The 20,029-nt window shown below is 41.1% G+C and overlaps 1 protein-coding gene across 2 annotated transcripts; it reads left to right on the top strand.

The window, feature by feature from the left end:
- The first annotated feature begins 646 nt into the window (after positions 1-646).
- Positions 647-16,981, top strand: ACTR6 (actin related protein 6). 2 transcript variants are annotated; one of them, XM_080935193.1, is made up of 11 exons: positions 647-784; positions 2,542-2,659; positions 3,210-3,278; positions 4,905-5,028; positions 6,188-6,323; positions 6,432-6,488; positions 7,156-7,254; positions 7,319-7,409; positions 12,463-12,634; positions 14,704-14,842; positions 16,411-16,981. In XM_080935193.1, exons 1-11 carry the CDS (start codon positions 717-719, stop codon positions 16,538-16,540), a joined length of 1,203 nt encoding a protein of 400 aa, XP_080791319.1. In that variant the 5' UTR covers positions 647-716; the 3' UTR covers positions 16,541-16,981. The 2 variants fall into 2 exon arrangements, with proteins under 2 accessions (XP_080791319.1, XP_080791320.1); XM_080935194.1 differs by having other exon boundaries at positions 7,331-7,409.
- Positions 16,982-20,029: the final 3,048 nt, after the last annotated feature.

Raw genomic sequence — 20,029 nt, forward strand, 5'->3', positions numbered from 1 at the left:
CTGGGTACTGGGATTAAAGGCGTGTTGCCACTACGCTCGGCTCCAAAATGTTTTTCCTTGTGAAACACAAGCTCTCCATTGTAGAGAAACGCCCAGGAAGAATATCTAATTCCAGGAATCAGGACAAGGAACATGTCAGATGTCACTAAATCCTTTGTAGATAGGATACATAAGTACTGGAGAACAAGTAGACGGGATACGTTTGGGGGTGCGAATAGGTTAAAGCACAACGCAGATATCAACACAGCACATACGTAATTTATTGTGACCAAATTCTACAACCTAATGACGAGTGCCAAGAAATGAGGCTGAAGAGACCTCGTATCCAGTTCCATGATGCGTATGGTTTTGTACTCAATTCTTCAAGGTTAGGAGTGTCTTAACAACTCTAATCGGATGCACGCACACGCAGCCCACCAAAGGGCTCCCAATAAGCTTTCAGTCGCCAATGTGCGCGGTAAAGAAAAATAAGAGGGAGAAAGTACTTAGCAGTTTCTACGATGGAGTGTCGAAAAGAAGATGAGTTTAAAAACTGAATGCAAGGACAGGAAAGGCGGCTCTGCTGCTTGACTTCCGGCGTACTCCGTTGTCAGGGTAACCGGAAGCTTACGAGAGGGCCACGCCCCCATAAAAACCATAGAGTACCGGAAAAAGTGTGAGCAGAGGAGACCCAAACAGTGGAAAAGCCGCTCGGCTGCGGCGCGGTGGGTGCCGAAATGACGACCTTGGTTCTGGATAACGGAGCTTACAACGCCAAAATCGGTTACAGCCATGACAGTGTCTCGTAAGTGGTCATCGTCCCCGAAGGGAAGGGCACGTACGCCTTGTGGTTCAACAGGCTGTGCTTTCCTACTTGAGTGATCCATCGACGCCATCGTGGCTCCAGCCTTAGTCGAGGGATGCTCAGTTTGGAGCTTGGTTGCTTGGTTAGTTGGTTTGATGCTTCGACCTGAAGTTGATTTTGATTTTTGGTTTTGGCCGCGGGTCTCCGGAAGTGGAATATATGTTTCGTTTGGTAACAGAAAAGAGGCTTCTCTTGGGCTCTTCTCCTTTTTTTTTGTCTTGTCCGGCTTCAATGTGATAGTTTTTGGTATAGCTTATTATATTTTAATTTGTTATATTCCTTTTAAAAATGAATGAATGAATAGTGAATGAATGAAAAGCTGACCACTATTTGGTCATAGTTTGGGGGTGCGGGGGAGGAGTTATCTTGTTGGTTTTTTTTTTTTTTTTTTTTTTTTTTTTTGATAAAGAACTTAAAGTTGGGTGGGGAGGGAGGGCCAGAAGATCTGTAAGGACTTGGGGAAAGGGAAGAATTATCAACATATATTTAAAATTAAAAATTGTTTTAATAATAAAAATACAATAAAAAGGAAATGGAGAAGAACATGACTCTAAATTGTTACCTTCTTCCTGAGAACATGTCACCATTATTTCAGCAGCACGGTATGTTCATGTACTTGGATACGATAGCAAACTGGCCAAGTTTATTAGAGTGCATCCGTGTGAGCCACGGCAGGGCAGCTTCTTTTAACTGTGGGGTTAGGATCAAGCCTAGGTCCTTAAGCGTGTGCTTTACCACTGAGCACACCAGTTTCTTCTAAGAGGCACTATCTCAGTATCACACAGCCCAGTTGCCAGCTCCTTATTCAAGTGCTGGTCCTTCCTCAGGTGCCCAAATAACTGGGATTACAGGCAATATAACACTGAGCCCAGCCCAGGCTAATGTTAAAATCATACCTTCCAAGGATATTTAAACGTCGCTAGTGTATAGTAAGTGAAAGTGGGTGCAATTGTTACTACCTCAGTATCGTGTGTGTATGTGTATTTGAGTGTGTGTCTATGACGGGTATGGCGTGGTCTGTCTTCCTATTTAAATTGGGAGCTCTCGAAGGTCGGCATCCATCTTCCAAGGTAGTGTAAGTAGTTCTTAACTTTGTCTTCTGTGGCATAGGTTGTCAAAATTTTTAACTTGTCATTAAAGATGTCCGTCTTAAAGTTTGAGGGGAAAAATATCTAGAAATGTGGACTGACAGAAACCATAATCTTCAATCTTGCTAAGGGAACATTTGTGTTTGAATCTTCATTGCTTTTTTTTTTTTACAATGCAGCCTCTGCACTAACTTTTGGTTATAACGTAACTAGTAAAGTATTTATAGTGGTTTTCTAGTCTATACGTTTTAACTCCCTCCCTGTTGCAGGGAGCAGATTCTTTAATTCTCAATAAAAAAAAAAGCTTTTGTTTGCTTACGCCAAATAAGTAAAATAAAAAGGCAAAATGGAAATAAACCTCTTGCCTATGTAACAGCAGAAATACTCCCACCCTAAGGGTTCTTTAGCTTCCTCTGAGAAAGACAGAGATTCAGGGCAGAACCTGTTGAACACTGACTAGCACCTTGAATGTAGCAGCCCACAGGTGCTGTTGTAGTTACTCAGAGATAATGAGAAATGCTAGTTTGTGAATACAGGGCACTTTTATCGCTAAAGTACTTTTTAGGAACTAAATATTTGGAAGGTAACTTGTTATTTCTTTGCATCTAGGGTTATTCCCAATTGTCAGTTCAGATCAAAAACTGCCCGACTTAAAACATTTACTGCTAACCAGATTGATGAAATAAAAGACCCTTCGGGACTCTTTTACATCCTTCCTTTTCAAAAGGTAATCTAACTATGTTTCATTTCTAATTAATTATAAACCTGTAATTGTGTGTTTGTGTGTGGGGCGAGGATAGGGTTATCATACAACTTTCCAACTTTCCAGAGTTCTCTTTCTGCCTTGTTGAAGCAGGGTCTTGTTTTCTACCACCAGGATATGTACTGAAGGCCAGCTGCCTCTCCAACTTCAAGAGGACTCTCCTGTCTCTCCCTCCCATGTCGCCAGTAGGGATGCTAGGGTTAACAGTCTGAGCTGCAACAGTTTCTAGGGATCAAATTGTATGGCCAAATTTTTGTGGCTGGCACCTCTAGCTGATGAGCCATTGTGTGTGATACGAGCATGCCACCCCAGGGCTTGCTTGTGGCCTCCAGGGGACAGCCTTGTAGAGCTGACTTTTCTCTTTGTCAGTTCTGGGGATGTGACTCAGGTTATCAGGCTTGTGAGGAGAGCTTCTTTACTCCCTGGACCATCTTTCCTTTAATCTCATGTTTAAAAATTACTAAAAGATTCTTGGTAATTAAGTTTTTATTTTGTTTTGCTTATTTTATTTTAGGGCTACTTGGTGAATTGGGATGTTCAACGACAAGTTTGGGATTATCTTTTTGGAAAAGAAATGTATCAGGTAACAAGTTAGAGTATGTATTAAAATCTATTTCTGTGTCTTAATTCAAATGAACAATGGGACTTACATTTATAAACTTTTATATGCACATCAGGCACTTGGATATAGATTTCCCTAGATTTTATGTATTTACTTTTGAAGAGAAAGTCTTACTGAGAAGTCCAGGTTAGGCTGGAACTTGGGATGTAGAACTGAGCACCCTGGAACTCTGCCTTCTGAGTGCTGGTCTTAACGGTACACACCACCACACTGAGTATGACCTTCTGAATATTTAGAAAATGGAAGTAAATAAAATCTCCAGGTTGAAAACTAAGTCCAATGCAGATAATCTTTGTGAAGCTCAGTATTACATTTTTACTTCCTGCTTCTACTGTTCCTCTGGATATGCTAGGGAATGAAACTCATGACAGTGTGCTGGGTGCCTCTCCGCCACTCAGCCCCAATACTTCCACTATTACCAGACATTTCCCCCAAAAGATATGTTTGCTTACACATCTGAATATATGGCTGGTACAAGAATTTTGGTTAGTTTTATTTACTTACTGTTTTTAAGATTTAAAAAAAATTATTTATGTGTGTTTGTGTGTCTGGGTGAGTGTATGCCACGTGTGTCTAGGTGCCTACAGAAGCCATGGAAAGTGTTGGATCCTTAGGAGCTAGAGCTACAGAAGATGGTTGTGAGCTGTTTGGTGTGGATGCTGAGAATTGAATTCCAGTCCTCTGGAAGAGCAGCAAGCGCTCTTAACCATTTGATCCCGCTCTGCAATCCCTGAGAATGCTGTGATTATTTTCCTTGGACTGATTTATTTTTGTGTGTATGGGTATTTCCCCTACCCACGACTATATACCACAGGCGTGTAGTACCATAGAGGCTAAAGAGGGTGAGAGATCCCCTTGCTGGGATTTGAACCTGGGTTCTCTGGAAGAGCACCCAGTGCTTTTGACCTCTGGACCATCTCGCTGGCCCCAAATGTTACATTCTATATTACTATGCTGTAACTAGCTGAGAGGATGGTTAAATTTGGCACCTTCACTCAGGCACTCTGGGCAAAGCCTATAGACATTATCAGAACTCACTCGTAAGAACAGCCCTCACTGGCGGGGCTGGGCGAGTGGTGTCCTCAGGTCCAGAGCCTCAACTTTGAACTGCCAGTGCAGGAAGGGCAAAGCATGAGAGAGACCAGACAAGGCTCCAGGTGTACTGCTGAGTTTTCTGCAGGTAACAGCTCTCCAGAAAGATCTCTGGAGACGTCTTGCCTTCTAACAGCAATAGTGGCTCCACTACTCGGGTTGCTTCAGCCTTGTTTTGTCCTTAACAGTTTGGCAGTTGGGCAGTCCCTTGTTAATGTCCATTTTATTGAGGTAAGATTGTAACCAGATTTTCTACGTTCAAATCCTAGGTATGGCCCTAAGTGACTATGAACCTGGGTAGCATATTCAGTTTTTCTCTCACTCCGTTTATATATTTATTAGCTGAGGGTTACAGTCAGTGTTATTATTGTGAGGATTAGATAATTTTGTTTATCACACACACACACACATACACACACACACACACACACACACAATTTTTGGTGATAATTACTATAGATTATAAAACTTTTGGGATCTTTTTTTCTCCCATAGGTTGATTTTTTAGATACTAACATTATTATAACAGAACCATATTTCAACTTCACTTCAATCCAAGAATCAATGAATGAAATCCTATTTGAGGAATATCAGTTCCAAGCAGTATTAAGAGTAAATGGTAAGTTAAAAGCTTTATTGAAATTAAATTATGAGTAAGGTTATACGTGGAGTAAAGAAACTCAAGGTCCTGAGAACTAGGTGGCAGCTGTTAGGTCTGAAGGAAGTGAAACACAGAGTTGTTATTTTAAGCATAGAAGTTTGGCCTAGTGGCACAGGAATGTAATTCTGGCAGCTTGGGAGGCTGAGGCAGGAGGATTGAGAATTCAGTTTGCCTGGACTGCAGATTGAGTACAAGGCCAATTAAGAAACTTGGTGATTGCTTGCCATACAGTAAAAGGAGTCTGAGTCGTGAGTTCCAGGTCTACCCAGACTGTAGAGTTAGCTTCTGTTTCCAGTCCGTTTCCAGAATAACGCCAGCAGTGACAAGAAAAAGATTGTATTATCTTTTTCTACCTACCACATAAGCGTGCCTTTTACAAATGGAAGCTTTGAGATCTGAAGAGATGCTCAGTGGTTTGGACCACCTTCTTTTTAAGATTTATTTATTTAATGTATGTGAGTACAGTGTCTTCAGACACACCAGAAGAGGGTATCTGATCCTACTACAGATGGTTGTGAGCCACCATGTGGTTGCTGGGAATTGAACTCAGGACCTCTGGAAGAGCAGTCAGTGCTCCTAACCGCTGAGCCACTTCTCCAGCCCCTACCACCTTCTCTCTTCCAGAAGACCCAGCTGCTTCCCAGCACCTATGTGAGGCACCACCACAGTGCTCTGGCCTCTGCAGGTGCCTGCACTCACGTGCACAGACACATAATTAAAAAGAGAGTCTTAAAACACCAGACAATTCTACATACAATTTAGAGTTAATTTTTTTTAATTAAAGGCTTTTTTTTTGTTGTGATTTGTGTGACTTTGTTGTTGGGTGTTTTGTTTGAGACAGGGGCTCTCTATATAGCTCTTCCTACCTACCTGGAACTCACAGAGATCCACCCATCTGTTTTCCTGAGTGCTGGGATTAAAGGCGTGTGCTACCACACTTAGCTTAAAGGCGGCTTGTTGTTGTGGTGGTGGTGTTGGTGGTGTGTGGTGGTGGTGTTGGTGGTGTGTGGTGGTGTTGGTGGTGGTGGTGATGGTGGTGTGTGGTGGTGTTGCCTAGCTGGCTCCTTTTCTTACTAGTTGAAAGCACTAGCTCACTCTGATATGCTCCTGTCCACAGCTGGCGCTCTCAGCGCACACAGGTATTTCCGGGATAACCCCTCTGAACTCTGCTGCATCATTGTCGACAGTGGCTACTCCTTCACACACATTGTTCCGTACTGTAGAAGCAAAAAGAAAAAAGAAGCGATTATTCGGTGAGCTCTGCTTAATTGTTGTTTTCTCTCTCTTCTTCTGTCACTCTCATGTTATTTCTTATATGTAACATGTGATGACGGAACCAAAGTTGATTTCTCTGCTTTTAGGATAAATGTGGGCGGAAAGCTCTTAACGAACCATCTGAAGGAAATCATATCCTACAGGTAATGCTGGGCTTTGAACTTGGGGAGGATGAGGTATCACCACACTCAGCTGGAGGTTGGCTAAATTAAAAAAAAAAAAAAAAAAGAAAAAGAAAAAGAAAAATGGGGCTGGAGAGATGGCTCAGTGGTTAAGAGCTCTGGCTGCTCTTCCAGAGGACCCTGGTTTGATTCCAAGCATCTACATATAGGCTAACAACTGTTCATGACTGTAGTTGCAGCCCCCTTCTCTGTTCTCTGTGGAGATTGAACATAACTGAACAGACATGTATGCAGGCAATAATACATATACATAAAATTAAAATAAATATAATTTAAATATCATTATTAATATTATTAAATAAAGTTAATTTAAATGATACTTTAAAGTTATGTTCAGTTGCTGCTCATTTCAAATTTTATCCATTTATAAACTTCATTTAGTGAGTGTGTGTGTGTGTGTGTGTGTGTGTGTGTGTGTCTGTCTGTCTGTCTGTGTCTGTGTGTGTATTTGGTATCTGTGCATGTGTGCCCCTCCGTGAAGGTCAGGACAACTGTGTCACAACTTGATTTTTCTCCTTTCAACTTGTAGGTTCTAGGGACTGAGCTCAGAATGTCAGGCTTGGGGACAAGTGTCATAAAGTGTTGAAACATCTTGCCAGCCTCACATCATATATTTCTGTTCTGTTAGGCAGCTGCATGTTATGGATGAAACTCATGTGATTAATCAAGTAAAAGAAGACGTATGCTATGTGTCTCAGGATTTTTACAGAGACATGGACATTGCCAAGTATGTACAATGGTAATCTGTTATCTGGGAAATTGATTTACAAGTGATGTTAACATTTATAAAGTTTGTTTTTAAGGCTAAAAGGAGAAGACAATACCGTGATGATTGACTATGTTCTGCCTGACTTCAGTACAATTAAAAAGGGCTTTTGTAAGGTAACTTACATTTCTTTTATATTTCTGTTTGATGTGTACGGTTATTTTGCTTGCATGTATGTCTGTGCACTACGCATGTGCAGTGCCCACTAAGGCCAGAAGAGGGTGTCTAACTCCCTGGAACTGGAGTTACCAACAGTTGTGAGCTACTGTGTAAGTGCTGGGACTCGAACCTGGGTCCTCTAGATGATCAGCCAGTGCTCTTAATTTCTAAGCCCAGTGCTCCAGCCCCTGTAAAGGGATTAAAACAAAATGCTTAGGCTGGAGAGATGGCTCAGTGGTTAAGAGCACTGACTGCTCTTCCAGAGGTCCTGAGTTCGGATCCCAGCAACCACATGGTGGCTCTCAGCCAACTGTAAATTGGGTGTGATGCCCTCTTCTAGTGTGTCTGAAGACAGCTACAGTGTACTCATATACATTGAAGAAAGGAAGGAAGAAATGTAAGGAAACATAGTATTCATTTAGAACTGTGGGGAAATTGGCAGCAGCCTAAGTATCTAATAATGTATTCATATAATGAACAGGAATGAAAACAACACAGAGCTACATAATTAGCCTGGCTCCATCCCAAAATGTACTGTTTAGTAAGAAACAATTTATAGAAAGGTATGCAGAGCATATAGATTGCTTTATGTAGAATACAGCAACAATAGCTTAGTTTATATAGTTTCAAAAGATCATGTGAGTGATGAACATTTGATTTTAAATGACATGATAATTTATTGTCAGTTTGCATCAAGCTGTTTAATGGGCATTGTATTTTATGTATTTGTACTTAGCATTCCTGAGATCTTTTGTTTATTCCATATGGTAGAGGTGAAATACAGATCAAACTCAGGAAGGAAAATTGCCCAAACATTTGGACTGCAGAGCTGTGTCGTTAGACACTTGAGCATCTGCACGTTCTGTATCCAGTTGTCGTCACGGCCGAGTGATGAGAGGTGCAGTGGAGAACCTGACACAGTGGTAAAGGTGTCAGGTCTGCAGAGATGTGCCCGCATCCGTCACAGTGATTTCTAGTCTCTCCCAAGTCAAGAAGCCATTAAAACCTGTGTGGTTTCTGTTCTTCTTTCAGGGGTTTTTAGTTCCCGAGTCAGAACTTAATTTTCCTTCCTGCATAATGGACGGCTAATCCTTCTCTCTTTCAGAACATTTCCCCTTCTGTGTGAGTGGCATGCCATTAGATTATCAGACACGCTCTTTTAAGTGTCTGTCCGTCCCTTCCTGGTTTTCTCGGATCAGCACCTGCTCGATAGCCAGCATTGGTGAGGTTGTCCTCCCAGCCGACCAGTATTTGTTCTCGGTGCTGGGGGCCTGGAGGAAGGAGGTGACACACTGACAGATGATCAGACACAGCACAAGAAGCAAGTGGCATTAAGGTTGGCGGGAGGTTTTCTTTGATCTGTGACCTAGTGAACAGAGTTGAGTTGGAGTTTGGACTTCTTTCCGTACAGACCTCTTGGCTTTGACCTGATGGCTTGGTGCCTTGACCTGAGTGGGCCTGGCTAGGGAGTGAAGCAATCTGGAAGCTCAGCACAGCGGGGAAGAGTTCGGGAGTTTCAGCAGGAGGATCATAGAGCAGTCTCAGGCTGGAAACACCTGAGAGGCGGAAGCCATTGTTGCCCGTTTTTGTGCACACTGACCAATCATTAGGCAACACTCACACTGGGGTCAGAGAGAAGCTTTGCGGTTGTAAGCCTGACCCTTTGCCAGTTCCCTATGTGTTGTGGCACCTGTCCTTTCCATGGCAGCGTGTGTCCTTAGCATTCACTCAGGGCTCCATCTGCTGCAGTCACTTGCGCTTCTTAGGTGCCTCACACTAAATGTTAGTGGCTTTCATGTAATGCATACGCTGTCAAGTGAGAACAATATTTTACCCTTAACACTGATAAATGTTGAAATTTTTGCCTTACATACAATCATGTTTAGTCATTTATATGAAAGTTATATTGTATACGTAGTAAGCTTAATTTTAATTTTTTTTTGAGTTTTTGTAATACTTTATTTTGTTGCTTTCTGATAGCAAAACAAAGACATATTTATATCATTAGAAAAACACTTTTGCATAAAGTGACAAAAATGTTTGTGAACCTTTATACTTCATATCTTAGTTAGGTTTTCTATTGCTGTGAAGAGACCACTGCAACTCTTATAAAGGAAAACTTTTTTATGTATGTATGTATTTATTTATTTATTATATATAAGTACACTGTAGCTGTCTTCAGACACACCAGAAGAGGGCATCTGATCTTATTACAGATGGTTGTGAGCCACCATGTGGTTGCTGGGATTTGAACTCAGGACCTTTGGAAAAGCAGTCAGTGCTCTTAACCACTGAGCCATCTCTCCAGCCCAAAAAGGAAAACTTTTAGTTGGTGCTGGCTTACAGTCTGTACTGTCATAGCAGAAAGCATGGTGTCACACAGCAGACATGGTGCTGGAGAAGGAGCTGAGAGTTCTACATCTGGATCAGAAGGCAGCAGGAAGAGAGAGACACTGGGCCTGGCTTGAGCATCTGAGTCACCAAAGTCCACCCCAAGTGACATACTTCCTCCAGTGCCTCACTGGTGACAAAGCATTCAATCTATGAGCCTGAGGGCCCGTCCTATTTAAGCCACCACACTTAAGATATGTTGATTTGAACTGGGATACATTAGTGATTAATGCTTGGGAAATAGGAAGCTTTGCTTTTTCTCCTGCTGATAGAAGGAACAATAACAACAAATAGAGAAACAAGATCTATAGTATCATTGGACAAGCAGAAATTCTAATTTTACTTCTCAGAAAGAGGATGCCTGCTAAAGTATAAATTGTCAGGCCTGAATTGAGACTATTCCTTCATCTTTAGTGATAAGCACTTTCTGCAGAACCATTATAACACAAACTGACAGTTTCTTTAATGGTACTGGAAATACATGTATGAGGCCATTCAGTTCAGTAAGTCACAGACTTCACTGGCCAGCTTCTCACATCCTTCTCAATCCCGTCACTTGCCTATGTCTAAAAAAAGGTTTTGGAATTGTTCTCTTGAAAACAGAAACTCTTGTACTTCCAGATGACATATTAGTGACTAATGGCATTCGTGCTGACATTCAGCAAGGACACCGAGTGCTGGCTCTTTTCCCTGGTTAGATATTTGGTTAGTCAGCCTGATTATCATCTGTCAATCAGGGCTTTAAAACAGCAATAAACCTTTAATGTTCTTCAGTCCGTATTGGCCTCAGGTAGTTTTTCAGTATTGAAAAAAAATGAGTTATCCTTAAACTAAATTTAGTGTGTGTGTGTTTTCTTTTTTTTTTTTTCCTCATATGGTAGCCTAGGCTAGCCTCAGACTTGCACAATCCTCCTGCCTCACCTCCCCCGTGTTGGGATTACAGGTGTATAGACTATACCAGGCTGTGGTAGTTTAAATACACTTGGCTCATGGGAAGTGACACTGTTCGGGTTGTGGCCTTGCTAGAGGAAGTGTGTCACTGTGGGACAGTGCTTTGAGGTCTCATATATATATGCTCAAGACTGGCCAGTGTGATCCAGACTTATCTCCTGGCTGCCTGTGGAAGACGGTGCCCTTCTAGCTGCCTTTGGACCAAGATGTAGAACTTGCCAAAATGCTTGAAAAAACCTGTACATGTATCTCTCTTTTTTAAATAAGGTGGTAAGAAAAAAATATACAGTTTGTATAATATTGTGAAACTTCACATATAGATTTGTCTGAAATTATACTTTGTTAAAAAGACTAGCAGGTTTTTTTAAGCAAGTGACTGCACATCTTATTTTCGTTTTTAGTGACTTCAGTGGTGCTCCCATGGTGGGAATGAAGGATTTACATATCCTAAAGTTGAAGCAAGACATTTAGTTGTAGGTACATTATCCAAACAGGTCCTACCAAGGGATGAAAATTTTCTTTCTGCTGATGAGAATTTTGTGGGAAGCTTAGAGAAAATGAAGTTAAATTTGCATTAATAAAACTTCCATATTAAAAAAAAAAGATTTGTTTATTTTAAGCAGTCAGTGTTCTTTTAAAAATTTTTTAACAACTTTATTTTAAAGACAGAGATAAATGTACAGATTTTAAAAACATTTTTGCATAAAACTATATGAATGTATTTTTGTCAGTACTTGATTTTTTTTAAAGGTTTGATAGCATGCACTGAAATCTTACTAGTTACCAGAAGCATAAAGTACATATAGAACAAAAAGTAACATGGAAATAATCAAAGTTTTCTTGCTGTATAAAGATTAAACATAATGAACTTTAAATACCAAGGGTTGCCACAAGGCTGCATTCTTAGTTCTTGTATTATTAATGATTTAAGGTCTAGATGTATCATATTCTGAGAGGGTGCTATACACTTTTTTTTTTTTTTTTCTAAGAAGGACTGAGGCTTCCACATTTTGGTCTTCCTTCTTTTTGGCAGTCGGTGTTCATAACTGCTGAGCCATCTCTCCAGCCCGTGCTGTATTTTTTTAACTGAGTCTACTTAGTGCTACCCACATATTCATGGGTGTAGGACAATCAACTGAGGTGTGACAGCCGCATGTCCACCTCTGAAGTAGGGACTGACCAAGATAGGGGCGGGGACACAGAAGAATGGGCACTATTACTGCATCACCGTTATTTAGCCATGGGATCACTGTACAGTTACAGGTCAACTCTGACGTCTCCTCTTCCTGTTCTCCTTTCCTTCCTTTAAAACACTCGGAGTAGAGCTGGTAGACTGTCTGCAGATGAGATTCCCATAGGACATTGGTTTGTTTGTTTGTTTGTTTTTTCTTTTTTAATTTGAGACAGCTCTCGCTCCCACCTAACACCTGTCCTGGAACTTATTTTGTAGCCCAGGCTGCCTCAGATTCACAGAGATCCTCCTGCTTCTGCCTCAAGCGAATTTTTATTCATATACTATGGCAACAGAAGAGAAAACACTTTTTAACTTTTCAGAATTATAAGACTTCTAATAAGAACGTGGTGACTCCACTAGTATTACATATTTCCAATTATTACTTGTCATATGAACATAGTAATGTAGCTCAAACTCTTTATCTTTGCTTTAAGCCCAGAGAAGAGATGGTGCTGAGTGGAAAGTATAAATCTGGGGAACAGATTCTTCGCCTTGCTAACGAGAGGTTCGCTGTCCCAGAAATACTCTTTAACCCCTCTGACATTGGCATTCAGGAGATGGGGATCCCAGAAGCCATTGTGTATTCAATTCAAAACCTACCTGAAGGTATGTCAATGATGAGAGGAAAATGTTAAAGAGAGATGGTTTTGAAAAGTCACAATCACATTTCATAAGTAATTAAAAAAAATAACATCTGTGTTATTGGTAGAAATTTTGAGATCCTATAATGCATTTAAATAATTCTTAGTCGATCGTTCTGGATCATAAATTGTATTTTTTAAAAAGTCATTATGGTCTGTTTAAGCATGAATATATCTTTCCTTAAGTATTAAATTGCTCTATTCATTTTAGAAAAATCTTTATTTGCATATTTGTTTATTTTTTGAGGCACAATCTTACTACGCAGCTCAGACCCGCCAGAACTGAGGATCTCCCTGCTTCAGGCTCGTGAATGTTAGAACTCTGGGTGTGAACTAGAAGGAGTGACTGAAAGTTTTAACCTAAATTTACATAGAATTGAAATTGAAAGGTTATTAATAGGTTGCTTTTTCAGGAATTTGTAAGACAGACTTATTCATTGTGTGATATTTAGAATGACAGGATTACTTTTTTCTTCCTCTCTCTCTTGTTTGTTTGTTTGTTTGGTTGGTTGGTTGGTTTTTTGAGACAGGGTTTCTTTTTCTCTGTGTAGCACTGGTGTCCTGACTGTAGAATAAGGTGGCCTCAAATTCACAGGTCCACCTGCCTCTGCCTCCAAGGCATGCATCAGCACCCAGCAATCTGGATTACTTTTAATAAGACAGACAGGAGGGTGGCCCAGGCTTTTGTGTATGAGCCTGACAACCTGAGAACACTGTCACAGAATGTCCTCTGACCTCTACACTTGGTCTCTGGCATGAGAGTCCGTCCCCTATGGTGTGATCGTGTGTGTGTGTGTGTGTGTGTGTGTGTGTGTGTGTGTGTGTGTGTGTGTAGGCATGCACACAGTAATAATAAAACAAAACCAAGATGACTATAGTACACTGTTTCATGGTAACGTCTGGATTTTTTTTTAAGTGTAAGTTAAGGGTCCTCGAGTTTTAGAGTACCTTCATATGCTGCCTTCCTACTTTAAAGGCATATTTGTGTGTCTGTCTGAGTTTATGTGTGCCACATGCATGCAGGTGTCCTCAGAAGCCAGAAGATGCCCTGGAGCAGGGGCTCCAGGCAGTTTCAAACTGCTGGAGGTGGGAACTGAACTCAGGATGTTTGGAAGAGCTGTAAATTCTCTTGGCCACAGAGCCATCTACATCCCACTCTTCCTTCTCTATGAGGAACAGTCGTGGCACCAGCAGAAATGTATTGCACAGTGTACTTTCCCCTGTCTAAGCACAAAGGAAAGGAAAGTCATGCTGTGCCATCACATGTCTGCTTTCCTGGTTCATGGTTTAATGTAGTTGCCGTCATGACATATATTGTTACAGGGCTAATGTAGGCAACCTGCTCTTGATGAGTAAGCACTGGCGTGGGCTGGCCAGTGCCCATGATTCCTTAGTGGGTTTTCAACAGTGGTGCACCTTATGGATATATCTGTTTTAGTGTGAGAACATAGAAATATGGACTATCGAGTTAAAAACACCAAGGAAGGCCTTTTCATTACAAAGTTTATAATTTCATCACTAAAAAAGATACCCTTCGTTTTAGGAAAGAAGAATGATAAGTATGATTCAGTGTCTGCTGCAGAAAGTTATTTATATATGGCTTCCATGCAAATATAATTGGCAGTCGGTAGTCTACCCACCTTAATGTTTCGTTTTAAAGACCTGTGAGGTCACATTTCACCACTGTTTTTAGTGTTTCCACCCATGTAAACTATTGCCTTGTGGTAAATCTTAAAAGGTAGCCTCATGTGGTGGGGCAGGTCTGTAATCCTGGTGCTGTAGGAAATAGAGCAGGAGGATTACAGTTCAATACAATCCTGTCCTGTCCTATATAGTGGGGTGTTATCCTAACCAGCAGCAACAAAGTCTTAATAGTGAGCACAAGAAAAAAATTAAAATCTTAACAGTGGACCCCCAGGTTGTTTGGTTTCTCAGCTATGCCCGCATGCTCAGCTGAGTCTTTCCAGAGACAAGTAGATTTTATAACACTCTTTTTCTTCTTTTTTCCTCCCTTCCTTTTTTTTTCTTTTAAAGAAATGCAGCCACATTTTTTTAAGAACATCGTTTTGACGGGAGGAAATTCCCTGTTCCCTGGGTTCAGAGAGCGGGTTTACTCAGAAGTTCGGTGTTTGACGCCAACAGACTATGACGTGTCTGTCGTGTTGCCTGAAAAGTAAGTGTTGGTTTATAAGGAAGCAAAAGTCAGCTTGCAGGAAGGGGGCTTGTGGAAGCTGGGACTTTAAAGCTGGGCTCGAATAGACACCGGCAGATTTATTCCCCAGCGGGATCCGTGTTCTCTTCCAAAAGTGAAACACACCAGGCACAGCACTGACACAGGCTGGGGCTCAGTGACAGGGGCTCTTTCCATGTGACACTCAGTCCTCACAAAGAAGCCAAGCTGTTCCCAGATTTATTTTTCATGTACCACCTGGAGATAAGTCTCGCAAGAGTCGATTATTAAGAGAAACACTGTCAGTTTGTAACTTTTAGAATTTGTTTAAGTTCATTAAATGCTTTTGGGGCCCCTTTATTGTTAACCGAATTATAAATTTTTAATAAAAAAGCTTGTTTTTTTTTTTTTTTTTTTTAATTAAAATTGTTGTGAAGTCAGGTATGGTGATGCTTGCCTGTGATCTCGGCTTTGGGAATTTAGAGATGGGAAAAGCAGGAGTTCAATGCCAAGCTCGGCTGCAGAGCACTCAGAAGATAGCCTGTTTTATGTGAGACTGAGAAAGACTGAGAGAAAACCATTTTAGTGTCTCCTACGCCCTTTTTTTGGGTGTTGCTTGTTACGTAGTCCCAACAGACCCAAACTGGCATTCATTGTGCCCATGTTCCGAGTGCTGGGATCACAGATATGAACCACCTATAAAACTTCCATTTGTAGCTAGTAAATCTTAAAATTGTTTAAATTAATCTTTAAACTTTTATGTAAATCCTTGAAAGGCTTAAGGAATTGTTAAATGCTGGAATAATTTTTGTCAGCAACAATATTCATACACTTCCTGACGTTGGGTTTTTATCTTATGCACGCATGCCTGAGGTTGAGGGACTAACAAAATTAGCTGTTGTTCTCTAATTCGAGCCATCATAATGTACATTTTGCCTTCCAGAAAAAAATGGCATACAGGTACAAACATAAAGATCTAAATACGCCTGTTAGTAAAAGGTCGCAAATGCAGTGCGCAAGGACAGTTCCCTTCGTCTGTCTGTCCTGCTCTCAGCTGGGGGAAGTGGTAGAGCTGAGTCAGCACAAAACAGGCGTGGCCATGGGCAGCAACCCCAACTTCGCTTGGTTGGTTTTACCTACTGTCTGGCCTACTTAGGATTATCAGCATTGTTTTATAGCAGCCACAGGACAGGCAGAAAGTGGCGCTGAGACAGCTGCTAGGTAACACAGAACCTCCCGTTCCCGTCTCTAGTTAGGGACTTAGCCAGCTGGTCCATGGCTTCAGTGAGAAACACTGAGTTGGTTTAGGTCTAGAGTTGGAACACGTTCTGCCTTTACTCATCGACAGCTTCTGTTTATGTTCTGGGGTTTTCACTGAAAGTAGAGGGCCCGTTGACAGGGCACACAGGGGAAGAACCAATCCACTGTTTGTACTGGAGAGGAAGAGCTTATCTCTACACCATGAATGAGATTCCGTTTGGTTGAGCTGAAGTTCAGCTCTTTAGTTCGTAATCGGCATTTGCTCTGTAGTCACATGGTGGCTGGGCTCATTTGTGTGGTCTCTGTTTCAGCCCTATCACTTACTCCTGGGAAGGTGGGAAGTTGATATCTGAAAACGATGACTTTGAAGATATGGTGGTTACAAGAGAAGATTATGAAGAAAATGGGCATAGTGTCTGTGAAGAGAAATTTGATATTTAAGAAGCATTTCTGAATGAAAGTCTTAGAAAGTATATTTCAAAGTTCCTTGTAAAGGGAGTTAACAACTATGTTACTTTTTATCATAAGATAACGTCTCGAACTTATGTAAATATTTTGAGTCATGGCTGATGTGCACAGGCTTCTTAAATGGGTTATTACAGCAAACTGTAATTCAGCTATGTTTCATTAAGTAGTTAGACTACTAAACAATACTTAAACTGTTCCTGAGAATAGATTATTTTTCATGAGAAAGTGAAATTCTTCATACTTGAAGACCCAAATTGAAATATCTCACCCATCAGTTTTCCTTAGAAGATACTTTGTGAGTTTTGACTGTGCTTAGCTAAAGTATTTACAGACTGTTAAGATTCTGCTGTCTTAGAACTATTTTATTTAAAGTTTGTTATTCTTATTTGTACATAATAAAATTTGAAAGATCAATATGTCTGTGTAATGTTTATTGTTTACTTAGTGTAAGTTTGAAAGAGTACAGATGTCTTTAGAGTTTGTGGTCACCACTGTTTTGTAGAAATGTACTACTTTGTTTTAGAAGTTCTTATTCAACCTATAGTCAGCATATTAAGATCAGATGCTTAGTGACTGTACTCTTCCCAAGCATGCTCAAAGTCCTGTGTCTGAACTTTGCATTTCCAAAGCAATAGCTTTCCAGTTTAAGGAATGAGTTAGTAATTTCCTTGAGTTAAAACATGGCATCTTGTGGGCAACTCAAGAAGAACTAAAGAGAAGCTCATTAAGAGTCAAAAACCAAACATCTCAGAAGTCTCAAAAAGTCCCTAAAGCTTAGCAGAAGAGGTACAAGGCCTCTTCCTTTCTGCCATCTGTTAACAGTGAGGCCTTCTGAGCACATACTTTCAGACCTGCAAGTCATACAGAGCACTTCAGAGTTTCAGCTTTTTCTGAGTTGTTACCCATGCTGGGCTTTCAGTGACACAGCTGCCTTTGAGACAACTGTGCTGCTCTGTGTAATCCCTCACCCATATTCCTGTAAGTAACCCTAATAAACTTTTTGGTTCACCAAGTTGTACTTGGGCTATACTATTACTTTGATCTGTTGTCCATTCCCTATGTGGGATGAATAGATATTTAATTATGTCTTCCCCTGAATAGTGTCACACAACATTCAAATGGGTCAGAGAGAGTGCTGGGACTGCATGAGTGACAGACGATCACATGGGAGTTCTGTATCTGTAGAGGTCGGAACTGTCAGAACCAGAAGAAGCGTGGCCTACCACAAGGCTAGACAGCTGTAGGAAGGGTAAAACTACATCTTGTCTCTTACCCTGTGACTCCCAATGGATCAAGGACCTCCATGTAATACCTGATCCTGGAATCTGTTATAGGAGAAAGTAAGAAATGGTTTCAACGTAGAGGCACGGGAAAGAACTTTGTGAACAGTGACCCAGCAGCACAGACTTTAGGACCAACCACTGACAAATGGGACCATGTGAAGTTAAACTTTTGTATAGCATAGGCCACCATCATTTGGTGAAGAGGCAACCTAAAAGAAAGGGGAAAATAAACCTATGTCTGATGGAGGGTTAGTGTTTAACATCCCTAAAGGCATACACCTTTAACTCCAGCACCCTGGAGGCAGAGGCAGATGAATCTCTGTGAGTTCAACGCCAACCTGGTCTACTGAGCTTGTTCCAGGACAGGCAAGGCTGCACAAAGAAACCCAGTCTCAAGCAAACAACCAAAAAGAATTATGTCTATTACTGCTTTGCAAGTGCTATGTTCTTTCTGAAAACAAAACCCCGATTTTTCAAATCATTAGTGCAAGAGAAAATGCATACAGAGACTCAAGTCAGTGCACACAGCTTTTCTAACCTATGCGCTTCACAACTCGAGAGACAACGTTTGGTTTCAGATTTTCCAGCTTCATCACAATAAAGATTCCTTATGTCTAGAAGAGCTTCCCTAGATAACTAGCATTCTAGATAACTCGGGTGCACATAGATTCTTACCATACTTGCCTACAAAGAGGAGCTTATTAAAATAGCCTACCTCATGGAAGACAGTGTGTGCCTCTGCTTTGTCCTTTTAGACAGGCTCTTGGTATACTGTCTACAGAGAGAGCTGAAGGTTATAGGTTCTTTCCACTTCTGACCTACAGAGATGCGAAGAGTCCTAGCTGCATCTCTCTACTACCTTGAAACCCATCACAGTGGGCTGCATACTTTTAAATAAATTCTTCCTCTCTTAAAACATGTCTCTCAGCATAGTTACTACTTCTAAAAGTTCTACTTCTAGAAGAACTCTCATAAATGCTTTTCAGTTTCCAGTTTAGACGTTAAACCCAGGATCAAATATTGTTACCCCTCTGAAGTCTTTCAGATATCTTAAGAAATAATCAGTTGTTGTCAGAGTTGCAACCACAGCTTCACGTTTATGGTTCTTCTGCTGGATTTACTGTTCTACGAATAGGACCATGACTCATCCATTTTATATCCCCAGCATCATTCCTACTGTAGAGAAATGCTAATCATACCCACAATTGATTAACTTGGTAGCATGATTGGTCATCAGGTTTGATAAGTTATTTCTCTGCCAGTGAAATGAGCTAATTCAAGGCAGAGTAGATTACATTAAATGCACATTTACTGGGAAGCTGCTTTTGAGCGGGCATGTTCACTGGTCCCAAGGAAGGAGGCAAGGGAAATCGCCTTGGGAAGGGAGGAGGGGGCAAGTAGCCCCTTTTATAGTGAGTCAGGCACACCTGGCTGTTGCCAGGTAACTGTGGGGCAGAGCCTAGAAGAAATGCCAACAGCCCTGGGGTGTGAAACCAAACAAGGTTAAGTCAACAAAGCTGGGTTAGCACCCCCATCGGTTAGGGAAAAAAAAAAATCCAAGAATGGTGGTGTCTTTTGTGCGATTTAAAGTATATGAAAGGAATAAAGTTTCACCTCTAGATTCATTTCTTTGAATTAGAAAATAATTTCTTTACACGGTTTTACCTGGCAAATCGTTAAAGGTGATTTCTTGCCAGGACCATGATGGTAGGTGTAGGCATGACTGCTATGACGTTTGCAATGGGGGAAAGATGCTGAGCTTAACCCTGAGTATGGTACAGACACGAGGGAGTTTACTGTAGAGAAGAAAGGCAGGGACTGAGTGTGTTCTTGAAGCTTATTTTATGGGGGATGAGGGTGGGGTCTGCCCTCATAAAATTAATGTTTTTGCTGAGGAGGTTGGTTATCATTAAGAGTGTATCTCAGATATAAAAGAATTTGGCTCCTCCCTCTTGTGTACCACTTATGATGCAGCAAGGAGACTGTGATGGTTTGTACTTGCTTGGCCTAGGGAGTGGCCCTATTAAGAGGTGGGCTGGAGAGATGGCTCAGCGGTTAAGAGCACTGGCTGCTCTTCCAGAAGTCCTGAGTTCAAATCCTACCAATCACATGGTGGCCACAACTATCTATAATGAGATCTGATGCCTCTTCTAGTGTGTCTGACGACAGCTACTGTGTA

The sequence above is a fragment of the Micromys minutus genome (assembly GCF_963924665.1).
Source record: "Micromys minutus genome assembly, chromosome: 22".
Classification (NCBI taxonomy): domain Eukaryota; kingdom Metazoa; phylum Chordata; class Mammalia; order Rodentia; family Muridae; genus Micromys; species Micromys minutus.

What these genes read in the sequence shown, in the direction of transcription:
- ACTR6 (XM_080935193.1), top strand. Translation starts at nt 717, where the DNA reads ATGACGACCTTGGTTCTGGATAACGGAGCTTACAACGCCAAAATCGGT. An exon ending in AATTCAAAACCTACCTGAAG is followed by an intron (nt 12,635 to 14,703) that starts GTATGTCAATGA and finishes TTTCTTTTAAAG; the next exon opens with AAATGCAGCCACATTTTTTT. An exon ending in TCTGTCGTGTTGCCTGAAAA is followed by an intron (nt 14,843 to 16,410) that starts GTAAGTGTTGGT and finishes TCTCTGTTTCAG; the next exon opens with CCCTATCACTTACTCCTGGG.